Source organism: Alternaria viburni, assembly GCF_023758015.1.
Source record: "Alternaria viburni strain BMP 2772 chromosome Unknown scaffold_33, whole genome shotgun sequence".
Taxonomy (NCBI): domain Eukaryota; kingdom Fungi; phylum Ascomycota; class Dothideomycetes; order Pleosporales; family Pleosporaceae; genus Alternaria; species Alternaria viburni.
Window position 1 is genome coordinate 201504 of NW_026055802.1, and position 15331 is coordinate 216834.

General features: G+C 54.4%; 7 protein-coding genes across 7 annotated transcripts; 2 read left to right on the forward strand and 5 right to left on the reverse strand.

The window, feature by feature from the left end:
• Positions 1 to 684: 684 nt before the first annotated feature.
• Positions 685 to 3205, reverse strand: J4E79_010798 (uncharacterized protein; the record flags this gene model as incomplete). Its single annotated transcript, XM_049359631.1, has 2 exons — positions 685 to 859; positions 930 to 3205. 2 exons carry the CDS (start codon positions 3203 to 3205, stop codon positions 685 to 687), a joined length of 2451 nt encoding a protein of 816 aa, XP_049205933.1.
• Positions 3206 to 3528: 323 nt separating this feature from the next.
• J4E79_010799 (uncharacterized protein) lies at positions 3529 to 4199 on the forward strand (the record flags this gene model as incomplete). The annotated part of the gene is made up of 2 exons (XM_049359632.1): positions 3529 to 3616; positions 3676 to 4199. The coding sequence occupies 2 exons, from the start codon at positions 3529 to 3531 to the stop codon at positions 4197 to 4199; spliced, it is 612 nt and encodes a 203-aa protein (XP_049205934.1).
• A 180-nt stretch (positions 4200 to 4379) lies between these two features.
• Positions 4380 to 5913, reverse strand: J4E79_010800 (uncharacterized protein; the record flags this gene model as incomplete). The annotated part of the gene is made up of 2 exons (XM_049359633.1): positions 4380 to 5704; positions 5754 to 5913. The coding sequence occupies 2 exons, from the start codon at positions 5911 to 5913 to the stop codon at positions 4380 to 4382; spliced, it is 1485 nt and encodes a 494-aa protein (XP_049205935.1).
• A 511-nt stretch (positions 5914 to 6424) lies between these two features.
• Positions 6425 to 6964, forward strand: J4E79_010801 (uncharacterized protein; the record flags this gene model as incomplete). Its single annotated transcript, XM_049359634.1, has 1 exon — positions 6425 to 6964. The coding sequence occupies one exon, from the start codon at positions 6425 to 6427 to the stop codon at positions 6962 to 6964; it is 540 nt and encodes a 179-aa protein (XP_049205936.1).
• Positions 6965 to 8705: 1741 nt separating this feature from the next.
• On the reverse strand, positions 8706 to 9314 carry J4E79_010802 (uncharacterized protein; the record flags this gene model as incomplete). The annotated part of the gene is made up of 2 exons (XM_049359635.1): positions 8706 to 8981; positions 9135 to 9314. The coding sequence occupies 2 exons, from the start codon at positions 9312 to 9314 to the stop codon at positions 8706 to 8708; spliced, it is 456 nt and encodes a 151-aa protein (XP_049205937.1).
• Positions 9315 to 10619: 1305 nt separating this feature from the next.
• J4E79_010803 (uncharacterized protein) lies at positions 10620 to 12929 on the reverse strand (the record flags this gene model as incomplete). Its single annotated transcript, XM_049359636.1, has 1 exon — positions 10620 to 12929. One exon carries the CDS (start codon positions 12927 to 12929, stop codon positions 10620 to 10622), a length of 2310 nt encoding a protein of 769 aa, XP_049205938.1.
• A 623-nt stretch (positions 12930 to 13552) lies between these two features.
• Positions 13553 to 14588, reverse strand: J4E79_010804 (uncharacterized protein; the record flags this gene model as incomplete). Its single annotated transcript, XM_049359637.1, has 2 exons — positions 13553 to 14232; positions 14282 to 14588. 2 exons carry the CDS (start codon positions 14586 to 14588, stop codon positions 13553 to 13555), a joined length of 987 nt encoding a protein of 328 aa, XP_049205939.1.
• Positions 14589 to 15331: the final 743 nt, after the last annotated feature.

Genomic DNA, 15331 nt, shown 5'->3' on the forward strand with positions numbered 1-15331 from the left:
ATCAGATTACTTACCTTCGTCAGGCCAATCGCTCTTGACAGACCGACGCGGTCGCTAGCGGATTGGATAGATGCAGTAGTGGTCGTAGAGCTTCCGCGCAAATGATGGGGCGGCTTTTGCAGCCAGAAAGAGAAGGAGGTGGATTGATAGGGCAGGTAGGGGGGTGGAAGAGAGAAGACAGGAGGTGACGGGTGGGGGGATTTTGTCTCTAGTAAGAGAGCGGTGGGGAGGCGCGCAAAGGCCAGGCGGGCGACAAACGGATACCCAGTCAGTGAGGGGTGAGCGGGAGTGAGACAGCAGGTGACGGGTGGGAGATTTTGCCAATAGTAGGAGAAGCGGTGGAAAAGCGCTCGTCGAACGCCGCCGAGGCCTGGTGGGCAACAAACAGAGCGCCAGCGAGTAAAAAGTAAGAGAAGCGAGACCCTGACGAACGAAGACGAAAACGATGTGTGCTTGGCCGAATATGGACGTTTTGCTATCAGGATGTGAAGCGCATGGTCTTCTGAGCATCGCGCTCAAACCTGAGATCTTTTCGCGAGGGACCTTGGGTGTGTAAATTGGCGCAATGCGCACAGTCCGACGTCTCGCGAGTGGAATGCGGCGGTTGACCGTAATCTCATACTACCCGCAATGTTGATGCTCAAGTCCTGGCGTGTTTATCATCTTCCTCCATTCCGCACCGCTCTACGGGTCAAGATCGCGATTAATGTTATACTGGCGATACCCAAACCCATCCATCGTGACCCAATGCCCCAGCGCCTCCATCTCAGCCCACACCTTGGGATAATGCTGCTTGATCCAAGCCTCGACGCGAGTTTGCCTCTCAATATTAGCCGTGCAGTTGAACCAGCTACCTAGACTACATCATCATTAGCATACTCAATACCTTGAAATCAATACCATGGAATCAGAAGGGAAACGGAACATACATCTGCAAATCAGGAGTAAACCCATACTCCTCCTCCACAGACTCCACCAGCGCCAACGCCTCATCGTGATTATGATTCCGCGCAACAGCGCACATATACGCTGTCCAGATGTTCTTGTCAATCTCGACGTCCTGGTCTTTCAAGCGCTTCCAGATGGACTTTGCGTGTTCGGAGCCAAAGTGCATGCCTTCGCTTGATCGGAAGGCGATGGCGAGACTGTTGTATGTGGGACCTTCTTTTGAATCGCAAATCTCGCGCCAGAAGGAGAGGGCTTTGCGGTTCTCGCCTGTGGCAGCGTATGCGAGCATGAGTGAGTTGCGGAGTTTGGTGTCCATTTCTACGTTTAGGTCGAGTTTGAGTTGGTTGTGCGCTAGTTCGAGGGACTCGGCATCTTGGCAGCGAGCGAAGCCAGTGAAGGCTGCGACGTAGACGTCTCTTGTTGCTGTGTGAGTGGGGCTGACGTGGTTGCGCATGTGGAAAAAGACGTGGCAGGCCATGTCGGAACGATTCCTGGCGAAGAAGCCGTTCATGATTGGTATCCGGTCTTCTCTGGGCGTTTCGACAAACACGTTGCGTAAGATTTGGTAGCCATCCCAAGCATCTGCGGTGCTAGTCTCACCATCCAGGATGAACATGGAAAGCGCCTTCTGGATGATTGTCCGCTGTTCTGGGGAGTATTGATGAGCGTGCACCTGGAGAAGATCCATGGCGTCGTGGATCTCGCCCCTCCGAAGGTGCAACAGCGTTAGCGCTGCAACTGTTTCCGGTGCGAAGCTGGCCTTGCGCTCGTGCAGATCGTCCACCATGGCCATCAGCTCATCGAAATGATGCTGTTTGGATACGCAGAGGGCTTGGATCAGCTCGTTGACGACTGCAACACTGCGCTCGTCCCCAGAAAAGCTACCCTGCAGGTTGAAGTAGGCAGATCTAGCTCCATCGAGGTCGCCAACGGAGATGCGGTATTGCATCTGCATCGTATAGGTCGTCTCGTCGGGATGAATGCCAAACTTCTCTCCCAGTACAATATAGCGCTCCGCCAGGTAGGGGTCTTGCTTAGACATGCAATGCTCTACTAACGCATTGATGGTTTCGGTGTCTGGGCGGATTACAAGAACTTTTGGGTCCTTTTGCCGTGCCTCGTCATTTCTGCGGATCAGCACGTTGATCATCCGAGCGATCTCATCAGGGCCCTTGCCGATAGCAGCAGACCAGAGAAAAATGGCATCCCACTCAGGTTTCGAGGGCATTTCAACCTTGAGCATGTTCGCTACCACCTGTTGACCGTAGGTAAGATCGCCTGCTGCGGCGCAGGCTTTCAGCAAAGCAGAGCTGGTGCCGCCCGACGGCTGGGTAACCTGGTGGCCGACTTTGGTGTGCACGGGTTGCGAGTACCAAGATTTGGCTTTTTCCAGGTCTGCACGCTCAGCGTAGAATGCTACTAGTTTGTTTTGCGCAGGCCTGGTCAATGGAACTGAGGCGTCTGTGAAAGCATCCACCGTTTTCGAGACCTCGGTCAGGCTGTTCTCCCGGATGATTCCTCCAAGCACCGTGTTCCAGCTAGAGACCACGGCGCCACGTATCAAGGCATTAGCTGTCTTGTCGTATTTGAACGCACTAATCGCGATGTCCCTTGCCTGAGTAGCCGCACCGAACGCGGATAGAACTTGGACACGCCTCGAGTCGATGTACATCTTGAAAGGGACCTTCAATTCCTTCGTCTTCTTCTCCCCAGCCTTCTCTGGCTCTTGCTCCTCGGATTTTGCCAACTCATCGACCACGAGCCGCCCAAAGACCATGTGCGCTTTCCCTAAAATTTCCGGTCGCTTCGTCGTGTCCAGCAGTTTCTCCAAGATATTGTCCAGGTCTTGCCGATATAGCCATGGCTTCCCGTCTTCTCTCGGATTCTCCAGCAGATAATTCAGAGCTTCAATCGCGGTCCCCACATGCCAGTCCTCAAACGTCCCTTTTCTTTGCGCAAAGAATTCCTTAATCGCATCTGCAACATCCTTCGGTGCCGGCGGCCTGAGGTCATTCGCCCGCTTATATGACACCTCAGCCATTGTATTCAGACCCGGTGGCGCCTCTGCAGGCTTGAGCTTCCGCTTTTGCTTGAACAGCTCCCCAAAGAAAGTCCGCCGTTGCGTCTGGGGAAGTAATCGGGCGCCATGTTGGGTGATGACGCGGGGTCGGACGGCTCGGTAGCGGCATCCTCGGTACAGCAGAGGCTCGTTGGCGATGATGTTGCGGAAGACGATGCGGGTCAAGTGCGAGGGCATGGCGGCGGCGACGTTCGCTAAGCGCAGGACAAAAGTGTGGTGACGTAGGTTTGGCGTGCAATTGGCGCACGGGGGGAAGGGTATCTAGGCGAAGAAGGCGTCCATGGGGTGGAGGAAGGCGCCCAAACGGTATATACACGAAAAGGACGGGATGGAAGCGGAATCCAGTGGCGGCGACGGGGAGTGAGGGGAGCAATTGCGGGAGCTCTTGCCTGCTGTGAAATCCAATTGCGCTAAGAAAGTCAACTTCCGACCGCCGAGGCCGCATCTCGAAAAGTCACGACGGCAGCGACGACGACGCCAACACCACCACACCCGCCAACATGTCAATAACACGGTTACCACTGCGGCCGCTGCCGTCCATAAGCACGACATGCATGCGCTACTTCTCCACCGGGTCCCATAAGCAAGGTGCGCCCAATTCCTCTCCCATACATACCCCATCTCGAACAACCTCTGACCACCCCCAGGCCCGCAAGACGGCATCCTCGACATCCTCGCCAGCAGCACCGCGGCCGCCCGCCCACCTCCAAACACAAACACCACGCGCCCGCGCACCGGCCCCTCCCTCACAGGCATGGCCTCAACCATGGGCCTCTCCGCCAACATGCCCCGCGAAGTCCTCGAATCCGACCGCGCGGCCCAATACCAACGGCAAATCTACCGAAAATGGCAACCCGGCGACGTGTACGCCCCCCACGACCTCTCCGGCACCGAGCAAAAGAAGTGGAAGTACGGGCGCAAGAAGCCGCAGCAGGACGCGTTTGATGTGCTGGGCATAAATCCGATATTGGAGTATAAGAACTTTACGATGATGTCTGAGTATATGACGGAGATGGGGAGGGTGAAGCATAGCAAGGATACGGGGCTTAGGCCGAAGAATCAGAGGAAGGTTGCTAAGGCGATTCGGAGGGCGATTGGGTTGGGACTCATGCCCAGTGTGCATCGGCATCCGTTGGTGTTGAAGAAGAGTAGTCCGTCGAGGTTTTTGTGAGGGGTGGGGGTCGTATGATAGGTCAGGTCGAAGAGTACATTTGATATCTCAAGATGAATGATAGGAACGCGGTAGTCAATAAGCTCATCTTGATCCGCAGTGGAAGCAAGATTAACCAGCTATACAAAACCACAATCTGCGAAACGGCCAGCGTGAAGAGCATTGATCTCCCTACCCCAACTAATACCCCGTCTCATTCCTCCCCTGCTTCTCAATCCACAAGCTTATCATCTTCTGCTGCGCATGCACAATCTCCATCGCATAATCCTCATCATAAAGATCATACCACCCCGGACTCTCATGCGGCGGATCCCCCGCCCAAACCATCCCAAACGCATTCGCCTTCTGCGTCTCCGGCCTCCAAATCCCGCCATACGCCCACGGACTCGTCCCAATATACGCACCCCCATTCCTGAACTCATCCATAACCGCTCCGATAATCGTTGTGAAATAGGCGTCCTTGTGCGTCGTGCTCGCGTCACTGAGGTACGGGTATTCCTTGTCTTCGTTCACCCAGTTATCTCTTGCCATGCCGAATTCCTCCAAGAAAACTGGTTTACCAATATCGATAGCCCATTGACTGCTGTTCTTCATAAAGTCGCGCGCAAAGTCTTGGGCCGCGACTAGATTCGCGTCGCTGGCGTTGTACATGTCATACACGCCCCAGTTCTGGACCCAGCAGTGGGTTGTCGCGTAGTCGACGGTGGAGAAGTTGTGCACGCGCTTGAAGTAGTATTCGCCTTGCTTGCTTTCCAGACCGACGCTGATGAGCTGCTTGGGGGCGAGCGACCGGATGTAGGCGGAGATGCGGTCGACCCAGGGGAAGAGCAGGTCGTTGGGGTTCGGCTCGAGGAAGATGTTGTAGGGGCCTGTGTAGCCGAGTTGGTCGGAGGGTTGGGGCTCGTTGGCGAGTTGCCAGGTCATGATTGTTGGGTCTTCGGTGTAGAGGCGGCCTGTTATGGTGTTGCGGCGACTCATGACGGTCTTGATGTGGTCTTTGTACCATTGCTCGGCCTGCGTGTTGTTGTAGATGAGGTTGGCAAAGGAAGTGAACTCGTCGTATGGAGCTGCGTTGATGCCTTCGACAGTGTAGTTTCCCCATCCGGTACCGGGTGTCTCGCGCTGGGGTGGTGCAGTCTGGTTCCAGCTTGACGGATACGGGATCGCGGTGTTGTTGTTTGCCCATGATACGTACTGGGCAAATCCACCGCTCCACTGCCACTCGTTGTTGAGCGTCATGGTGGCGCGCATGCCGCGTTTCGACATTTCAGCAAGACAGATATCAAGTCCTTCAAAGACGTCCTGGTTGTACTGGCCAGGCGACTCCATGAGTGCTGGGCTCATCCTGAAAGGCTGCGGTGTTGGTGCCCCTTCCGAAGCAGCCATGATACGGAGGTGGTTTATGCCTTTTGCAGCCATCTGATCGAGCTCTGTAACCAAACGCGAGTAGTTGCCGCCAGCTTCTGGACCTGCGGCAAGATTCATGCAAGCCCAGTAGTTGATGCCTTGAATATGTCAGCCCACAACTTCTAGGGGAGAAAAGGATATCCTTACCAGTAAGATAGTACAATCCATCGCCATTATACAGCCTTAGCCCATCCACATAGACAAAGTCGTCGTCCGCAATCGCACTCCCATTGTGACTCCCACCCCCTCTCGGCAGCACAGAGCCCGCAGCCAACGAGGCGAACAACACCTGAGTCGCGACTTTCATCTCGACAATCCAAAGATAAGAATATGGCTTAACAAGCCATTACCGCAGGCTCACATCAAAGCTTATATATCCATCCGCCTATCCCGAAGCCGCGGTCCGACTATGCATACTACGTCCTCAAGTGCCGGTTGACATCATATGCGGAGCAAGAACACCCCGACGATGCTACCTTCTCCATCGGAGTGGAGATCGTCGCTGTGCGATTGAGCGAGGTGTGGTAGTTCTTCCGGAAGCCATTGCACGATCGATACACACGCGTATGCAGCGTAGAATGGTAGTGACGAAATGGCTCGGAGTGTGGATCTCCGTTGTAGCGTTGGAGTAGCGTGCTGATGGATGTGGGTCGCTGGCGTTGGAGGCAGTTGCCAAGCCCCGAGGTGCCGACGTCTGTTAAAAATCCGTGCGCAAGCTCATGACCTCGATACCTTTGGCGCTGGCGCCGTGGTCCTACGTTGAGTTCCACTCCGGCTGTCACGACGAATACTTCAACTCTCGCGACCAGTCCTCCACCATGGACGACGACGAAAACGACGAGATCGCAGCGGCCATGGGCTTCGCCTCCTTCGGCGGGACGAAGAAACGCAAATACGACCACACCGCCTCGCCAAAAGCTGGCCCTGATGCGAGCGGCGCCAACTCCACCAAACTGGGTGTTAGATCGAAGAAAGTCGCCAACGAAGACGAGATCAACCTCGACGACGCTGCATCCGACGCTATATCCGACATCACGAATTCAACGCCGCAACCCCACCACAACGCGCCGGGTAAAGCAAAGAAGAGCCAACCCGCCGACTCCGGTCTGGCTGCTTTTCTAGCTCGCGGTCAGAACCTACCCGAGAAGCCGGCTGCCACCGAGAGCACATCAAACCTTGCCGTGTCGGGCGACCCAACCGCGGCAGAGATGGTATCGTTCGGCGGTCCAGCAATCTCCAAGGCTGAACTGAATGCGCTGCGTCACGGCGTGAGAATGGAGAATGGAGATACGGCATACTTCCTACCGAGCTTTGTCGAGGATCCCTGGGCGAGGCTGGGAAAGGGTGGAAGTGGATGAGAGGATCTGTCATAAACTCTACGAACAGCGCTGTGGAATGAACAAGGGAGAAAAGTCGGGTTGTGGTCACCGCGCAGTCCTCCTCACACCCCTTCTGGTATACCGCGATATCTCGCATAGATTCCCAAGCAGCAACAACGTCCTTCTCGTAACTGGCGATGCAAATGTAGCATTTCCTTATTCAACAGGAGTAAGGAATGCTACACTTGCATCGCTAATTATAAGAAGAGTACAGCGCAATATCTATGTAGATCCCCAACCAACGAGAACATCCTTCTTGTAATTAGCGATTTGGTGCGGGCATTTTTGGTATTCCTGTTGAATACACGAAATGCCACTTCCGAATCGCTAATCAAGAGCAGAGCGCAGCGCAATATCGACGTTGATGCGCAAGCAGCAACAACATCCTTCTCGCAATTGGCGATGTAAACCCTCATTGTAGGTATCATCCTGTTGGATACGTACAATGTACGCTTACATCGCCAATTGAGAGAAGAATGAGGAAGAGGTGTAGGCTGCATTGGCAGTCAGGTAGTCATCAGCGCCGTGTCATCCTCTTCCTCTTGGACGATCGTTTGTTATAGCATAACGGGGACCGTTCAAGAGGAAGAGGATGGGGAGGTGATGATGATTGCCTGCCTGCCTGCTGTGTTGGTTGTTGGGTGTTGGACTGCGGAGGAAGGTGGGAGGACTTGGAAGGCTGGGGGACTTTAAGTGGTGATGCAGAAATTTGAGAAATCAAATTTTTGCATCGCCACTTTAAAGACTCTTCTGTGACATTTCCATGGGCAGTCCATCAACACGGCAACGTATTGGTGATCTCCGGTTATTGTGGAGGGCTGAGACGGATTTGAGAGTATAGTAGAAAATAAATAATACAAAAGCGTCTTCGGAAGATGATAACGCAGACCATGCATTCTTTTAAGCCTTTAAGCCCTGGCGCTGTTCACTTAAATCTCCGAGACGCCTCCGCACCCGGGGCGGCCGATCGCAAAGAGTATCGTGAGTCGTGGTGCAGCCTCGTGCCTTCCAAGGTTTGTGGCTTGCGTCCAGAACGCGTCCACACGTGCTTTCCAGGGGTCGCGCCAATCACCCGCTGCGCTACTGGCTCACCATCACTAACTTCATCGCGCGCAACTTCCTTTTCTTCCCGACCTCTTTTAGTTTCTGTTTATGGGCTGATGTTTGCGACTGCCTAGTCGATGTTTACCTGAGAAGCCATCCCGATGCGTGTGCTTGTGGCTTTTCGGGAACGCCTGCGTGAGGCTATCGTGAACTCCATGCAGGTACGCGGTCAAGCCACTTCGGCTCCTCGTCCTAGATTATTATTGCTATGTTGTGAGCACATACCCGCTAACTCAAAGGATTGGTCTTTACCTGTACGATACCCAACTTTTGTTGGGTTACTCGTCTCACTCTCTACGAGCACCTCACCAACAGTCATTCTTTCGCTCGTCGTCAATCTGACGCTCTTTCGTATACAGCATAATCCTTAATCACTAATACCAGTCACAATGCGCTGGACATTTCTTCTCTCCCTTTCAGCAGCGATAACGCTTGCAACTGGCAAGGTATCAACGAATGCGCGCTGCGGAAACGCGTACAACGCCTTGCCCGGTGGTATGACCTGCAAAGGTTCAAAGTGGGGTGACTGCTGCTCGCCATACGGTTATTGGTATGGCACCTAGGCTCGGTCTCGCAGACGATCGACTAATGTTTTGTGCAGTGGAAAGACGAAAGACTACTGCGGAACTGGTTGCCAGTCATCGTTCGGTACTTGCAACGGCGTCGTCGCACCAGCGCGTACCTCGACAACATCTAGCCGTAGCAGTACTTCTATCTCGACCCGAACAGCTTCATCGACAGCACCTTCTGCTACTGACGCGAAGGTAAAGGTCACGACCAACGCTCGCTGTGGAAACTCGTATGGAGCCTCGCCAGCGGGAATGACCTGCTCAGGTGGCAAGTATGGCGACTGCTGCTCGCAGTACTCGTACTGTGGTAGCGGAAGCGCATACTGTGGAAAGGGCTGTCAGGGTGGATTTGGGAAGTGCGATGTTGGAGTTGTGTCTTCTGCTAGGTCTTCGGCTTCCAGCTCGTCCAGCTCCAGCTCCAGCAGCGCTTCGTCCTCTAGTTCGACTCTGCTTTCCACGTCGACCAGCGAAAGTACCACCAGCACCGCTTCAAGCTCGTTCGTTTCCAGCTCTATCAGCGCTTCTTCTTCTGGTCCAGCTGCACTTTCGACATCTACAGGTGAAACGACCACTAGTACTTCCTCAAGCTCGTCATCTTCCAGCGGCTCATCGACATCTACCTCCATCTCGATTTCATCCAGCGAGTCTTCCGACATTTCAGTAACTCCCGCGACAGCAACCTCCACGATCACGTCAACACCCATACCCTCCCCATCTACCGCGGAGTTCTGCGGCACAAAAGGCTACATTAAAGAACAACCTTCCACCTTCACAAGCAGCCCTTTCACAACTATCGAGGATTGCCTGGCCAACTGCCGGGCTGAGAGTAGATGCGGCAGTGTAATCATCTCTGAGAGCGGGTGCTATCTCAATGAGTCGCCTATCACCAGTACAAACATCGACCTTGGGCCAGGATCCCCTCTGACATTTTACAACCGCGAGTGCGGGATCAGCGCCTCGGTAACTACCACGCTGCCTGCAACACTAGCAACATCTACGACCTCGTCATCAACAACCTCTGTTTCTCCGACTGCTACTGAGCTCTGTGGCGTGGAAGGAATCGACAACATCAACCTCCAGGTCATAAAAGCCTCGCCATTCACAACCAACGAGGACTGTCTATCAAATTGTCGCGCAGAGATTGAATGCGGTAGCTTCATCGTTTATTCAAACACATGCTATCTAGCCCGCATACCCATCACCGCCACGAACGTCGACCCTAGGCCAGGATCTGGTCTCACATACTACAACCGCGATTGTGGCACTAGCGCGCCAGCAACCACCGCCGCGCCTACAACACTAGCAACATCCACTTCCACTTCCACCACGACCCCAACTCCGACTCCCTCCGTCTGCGCCCCCGCCGCACCAACAGTATCCTGTGTCAAATACCCCAACTGCCCACAATTCACCACTCCACTTTCCAACGCCTGCTCCGCCAACAACTCCCAATGCAAAGACAACTACTTTGTCCGCTGCGGGAACATCCCCGCCGCCGGCTCCCAAGTCATCCTAGCCCTTGGCGGTATCCCGAACGCAGACGTTTGCCGTCAACGGTGTGATGCGTTGAATAATTGCTCAGCGTTTGCCTTCAAGTCCTCGAACTGCATTCTGTATAGCACAATCAATGGATTCATTTCGGACCCCGCTACTACTTTTATCAGGATCTGTAAGGATACTTGTGCTGGGCAGCCGATGAAGAGGGGTGAGGAGGAGAAGGGTAGTGACAAGTCTGTAAGTATCGCGAAATGGACGCAGGGTAAGCAGGGTAGGCATAGGGGACCTAAGGATACCTAAAGATACCCCATCGATACATAATAGCCCGGTCATTCCAAAGAGATGATACTTTTCGTATTTCCCCACAACAGACTGTTTCATACCTAATTTTAAACTCAGCTTCGAAGTCCCACACTCTATTCCCCCCTCTTCACACCCATCCCGTCCCCCCTCACCCCTTAAGATCAAGAAAAAGCAACCCACCCCCCAAACCCCCACGCCTCAACACTCAGCACAAACCCCGCAATCGCCATCCCAGATCCCACCCTTTGGCTAAACTCCTTCCGTGTCAATTTCCCCTCGCCGGCACCGACTAGAATCCATGCTGCGGCTGCGAGGAGGCTGATGAGCAGGAGGATGCCCATGACGAGGAGGATTCGCGGGCGGGAGAGGGTGTATGTGAGGTGGAGCGTTGGTGGAGAGGGATGGGGATGCGGGGAGGGGGAGGGAGAGGTGTTTCGTCGGGCCCAGGATATCCACGTGTAGTTCTTACGTCCGGTTTGGGGTGTTTTGTACAAAGCCATTAGGTCGTCCTCGGAGGGAGTTGCAGGAAGTCTGCCCTGTGGAGAGCGAAGCGCAGGATGAACATCGCGGTCTTCCTTCGTGTTACCGTTGCCGGTGCCATGATCCCATGTACTCCTTCTCTCAACATGTATCCCACTCAGCGTCCTCGCGCTAAACGTCCTCCGGAACCAATTACCCGCTAACTCGCAATTCGCAGCCCTCAGCGCCAAAGCGAAAGCCTCGTCGTCGAAGTCGGCGGAGCGCTCTTTCCTTTTCATCTTGGGGCTGTGATCCATCCTCTTTTCGCTATTGCAGTTACTGATACTACTCTTGGTATAACTGTGTTTCGGCGTCCAAGACGAGGCGTACGTTGGAATGACCACTCTAGCCATCTTCTCTTCTCTTCCCGACAAACCTCCCTGCTCCTCATCCGCGTTACCACACGCGCATGCACATCTCCCCCTCCCCATACCCCACGTCCACCTCCTCAACCCAACCATCACAACAACACCATCGTCATCCATACTCACCGCTCCCCTCTCACCTCCACCTCCCCGCCCCCTCTCCTCAGCACTACCCCTCACAACCCCCTGCGCACTCTCATTCCTCTCCCTCCGACTCCTCATATCATGCTCATCCCCATTCGCATTCCCCGTCATAAGCCCCAGAACCTCCTTCCCCTTCCGATCATCATACGGACTCTTCGGCTCATCACCAAACGGAAACGCACTCGTACAGCACGAGTTCAACCTCGTGTAATCCTCCGTCGTGCGGTTCGAGAGCGAGAAGTTGAGGGCGGAGAGATGGGAGTCTAGGATACTGGCATGTTTTTGCGGGATATAGCTAGGCTTCGGGATGAGGAGGTCATGACCTGTGTTGGTGGTTGCGGTGTTGGGGACGGAGGAGAAGGGGTTGGGTGATTTGATGGCTGGGGAGTAGATTTGCGCGGTGCGGTGGCGGCTGGCTCTGTCGTCTTGGTCTTCACCGCTGGTTGATAAGGGGGATAGGGTGACGTGTCGGTTCGCGGAAAAGGAGGTGGATTTTGGCCAGGAGGTTGTGGAGGCGGAGTGCAGGTATGTGCGTCCTGCTGCGTTTGCTATTTCGCTACTGACTCGAGGGTCTATACTCCGCGGGTCTGAACTCAAGGCTTCGAGGGCGCGCATGGTCATGACGTGGGCGTTTATGATGGAGTCTGCGAGGACGCTGTCGGATGTGCTGTTTGATGACGCGGTCCTTCTGTGTTCTCTGCGAAACGTCGGGCTTTGCGGTAGAGCGGTGAGTGTATCCTCTAGAGGTCCTGATGTAGAGAACGGTGCTGAATTTGCTGATGCCATGAGAGGAGAGTTGGGCAAGGACAAGTTGCTGCGTAACGACAGCCTCGGCGAGTCGATACTGGATCTGATGGATCTGTTATCCACCAAGCGCACATTATCCTTGTTCAGACGTGTCAGAGACATCTTTCGCGCGTGATTGGTTCCTCGACCAGAAGCTCGCTCATCGCCAGTTCCGCTATCATCAGTTCCAGAACCAGAGACATCTGCAAGATCTGCGAGTCTGGGCAGCGAGGTGATGGTACTGCGTTGCCTGTTCCTTCCGCGCTGCGCATTCTCAGTGTCGGCTTGGATGTCGTACGGAATGTCTCTCAGACCCGGCCCTTGGCTTTCAATTGGACTCTGTATCGTTTTGCTCATCCTGTCCTCCCATTCTGATTCCGAAGAGAAATCGTCGAAGAAGTCGGCACGGTGACCTAGCGCTTTCTGCATCGTTTCGCTAACGTCTGGATAAACTGATATTCGTCTCCTTTGTAAAGCTTCGACAACGCGCGGATATGCTGCCAATGTAGGAGACAGTCTTTCGAAGGGGTGTTCGAGGAAGATGGGATGAGCCTTGTCTGATTCAGCGGTAGAAGACACAGGGTGCTGGTTAAGTGGGGAGAACTTTGGCGCAACAGATCTCGAGATCTCTGGTGTCCGGGTTCGCGCAGCCTCCATTGTCATATCTCTCAACACCTCGATTCATCACCGAGGTAAGCCAATCTCCACACGTCATCAGGACATCCCGTCCACCTCTTAATAGTATCGACACGATAATCCCTGAAACACATACAGTACGAATACGGGAGATATAGACGAGGACAAAGGCGAAGCAAGGCATATTGGCGCGGGGGGTGGTGGCGACTAGCGGAGGATTGTATAGCAAACAAAGGCGGTATGCACCTGGTACTGCATGTCTACATCCGGCGCCTTACCAGCTCCATGACGGCGGTAGCGATCGCAAGGCTTTTGTCATCTTGGCCGGCTTTTGGTTGGGCGGGAAGAGTGGACTGCGGATGCAACCGCATTCCGATGGGCCCTGACTTGCACAGACCACTTGGCCGCCCAAAACCGGTACTTTGGACGTAGGGAAGGTAGGTATGTGAGAACAGTATCTATTGGCGAGTGGGACGAAGGGTGGAGTTCGCCCAGAAAGCCCCTTGCTCTATATCTAAGCGCGGAGGCGAAAACTAACAACGCCATATGCAATGCCACCAAATCGTTCGTGATCAACATGAGATAGACATGGAGTATGAAAGAAAAGCGAATCCGAAAACTGTATGAGGACTTTGGCGAGTCCCTTACTCGCCGTCACGGTCGAACATCTTCGTCATCGCCTTTTGCGCAAGCTCTACACCGGCAAAGGTGGCTGCATTGGCAGGCACTGCTCGTGCCATGGCTGGGCCAATACCAGGGAAGAAAGCCTTGAGACCACCGCTCGCGTGGATGCCCTTGATGGTTCCGCTGATCGTTGGTCGGCCTTCGGCACTTTGCAACCGCGACTTGATGGTGTCGACTGGGAAGACGGGTATCCACATGGCGATACCGGCAGCACCACCAGCAACCATGACGGCGCCCATACTCAGCGACCCCGGCTGGCCAGTGACGGGGTCTTTGGGGGTGAGGCTGCGCTTGACGGTCTCGTATGTTGCGAAGTAGAGGGCTGATCCAGGGCCGTCACGCGCCAGTGTCATGGCCGAGCCGCGGTATACTGACTTGATGCCGCCCTCCTTGTATAGCTGCTTCACCACATCCATGCCACCAGCGTATTTTGGCTTCTCGCCAGGCGCCAGGTTCTTTTGTCCCTGAATCTGCAGCAGCACCTTTACGCGCTCAAAGGGTGCAGTGATGATGGTCATGGGGATGGCGCTGAAGAAACCGGCGGCGGAGACTTGTGCGACGCTGAACTGGTTGTTCTCGACCTTGGATACGCTGGACACGAGTTGCTTGCCGAGATCATAGCCCCAGAAGGACACCGCGACTGTCAATGTCAGCCTAGGTTATTCATATACTGGTCCTCCTGTACTCACACATGGGTGTTACACCAACAAGCGGTGCAGAAACACCTGCATACAGCCCCCTAGCCAGTCCTTCCTTTGCGATGGTTTTCCGCACCACGTCCATAGCCCCGCTGTAGACGCCCTTCTCTGCCGTCTGCATGCGCACCTTGACCAGATCAAAGGGATGGCCGACCACGACAGCAAACACTCCACCCACACCTCCCGCTAACAGCGCCCGCAGCGACTGCAGCGAGGATTTGGATGCCGCCTTGACATCTTCTTTTAGCTCCGCCGTGTTGGGCAGCTTCTCAATGACCGAATCCGCCGTGTTTGACATGGTGGGAGCTGTAGTGGGGTCGCGTGGGATGGACAGGCGCGTGTGTAATCCGTATAGAGGCAGCAGAAGCAGATACGAGGACCAAAGAAGCCGTCTGGGGAAAGAGCACACCTACGCGACTGCTCCCACAATGCGATGAAGAGCGAAAATGCGTGGCTGATGTGGGCGAGAGCGGATTTGGGTTTCGCATGTGCAAGCTCCAGTGCTCCGGAGAGCTGGTGCTGGGCCTACGTCGGTCCAGCGTTCGGCTGTCCATATGCCGAGGCTGATCGGCGCCGAACAACCGCGCACCTCGTCTGAAAGCCATTGACTGAAGAACGTCATGTGAGGGGTGTGAAGTGCCAAGTTAATCAGGAAGATGGTGTTTGGTTCGCACGGATGAAGAGAACGAACGGAAGGAGCCTTACATGTGCAGAAGGAGCAATGTGGTTTCACATGCAGAAAGCTTGATCCTCCGGTCGAACGGCGCGAGACATACATCATCGCAGCCAGTGGACGCGCGATGCTGGCATTGTCTGTCACGTATTCTACTATTCTTGTCGTACTCAGAGACATCTAGGCGTAAATTCAATCCTCGCTATACCAAACTTTCACTTTCCAATCTTCTCTCCACATGTCTCGTCGGTTCTCCCATCACACTCGCGCCTGACATCAAAGCGCGAAAGAAAACAGCTAACAATCACAATCTGCATCATCCGCCCAACAGTCAAGCGCACGAGATCTTTCTTCCTAGCAAACACATT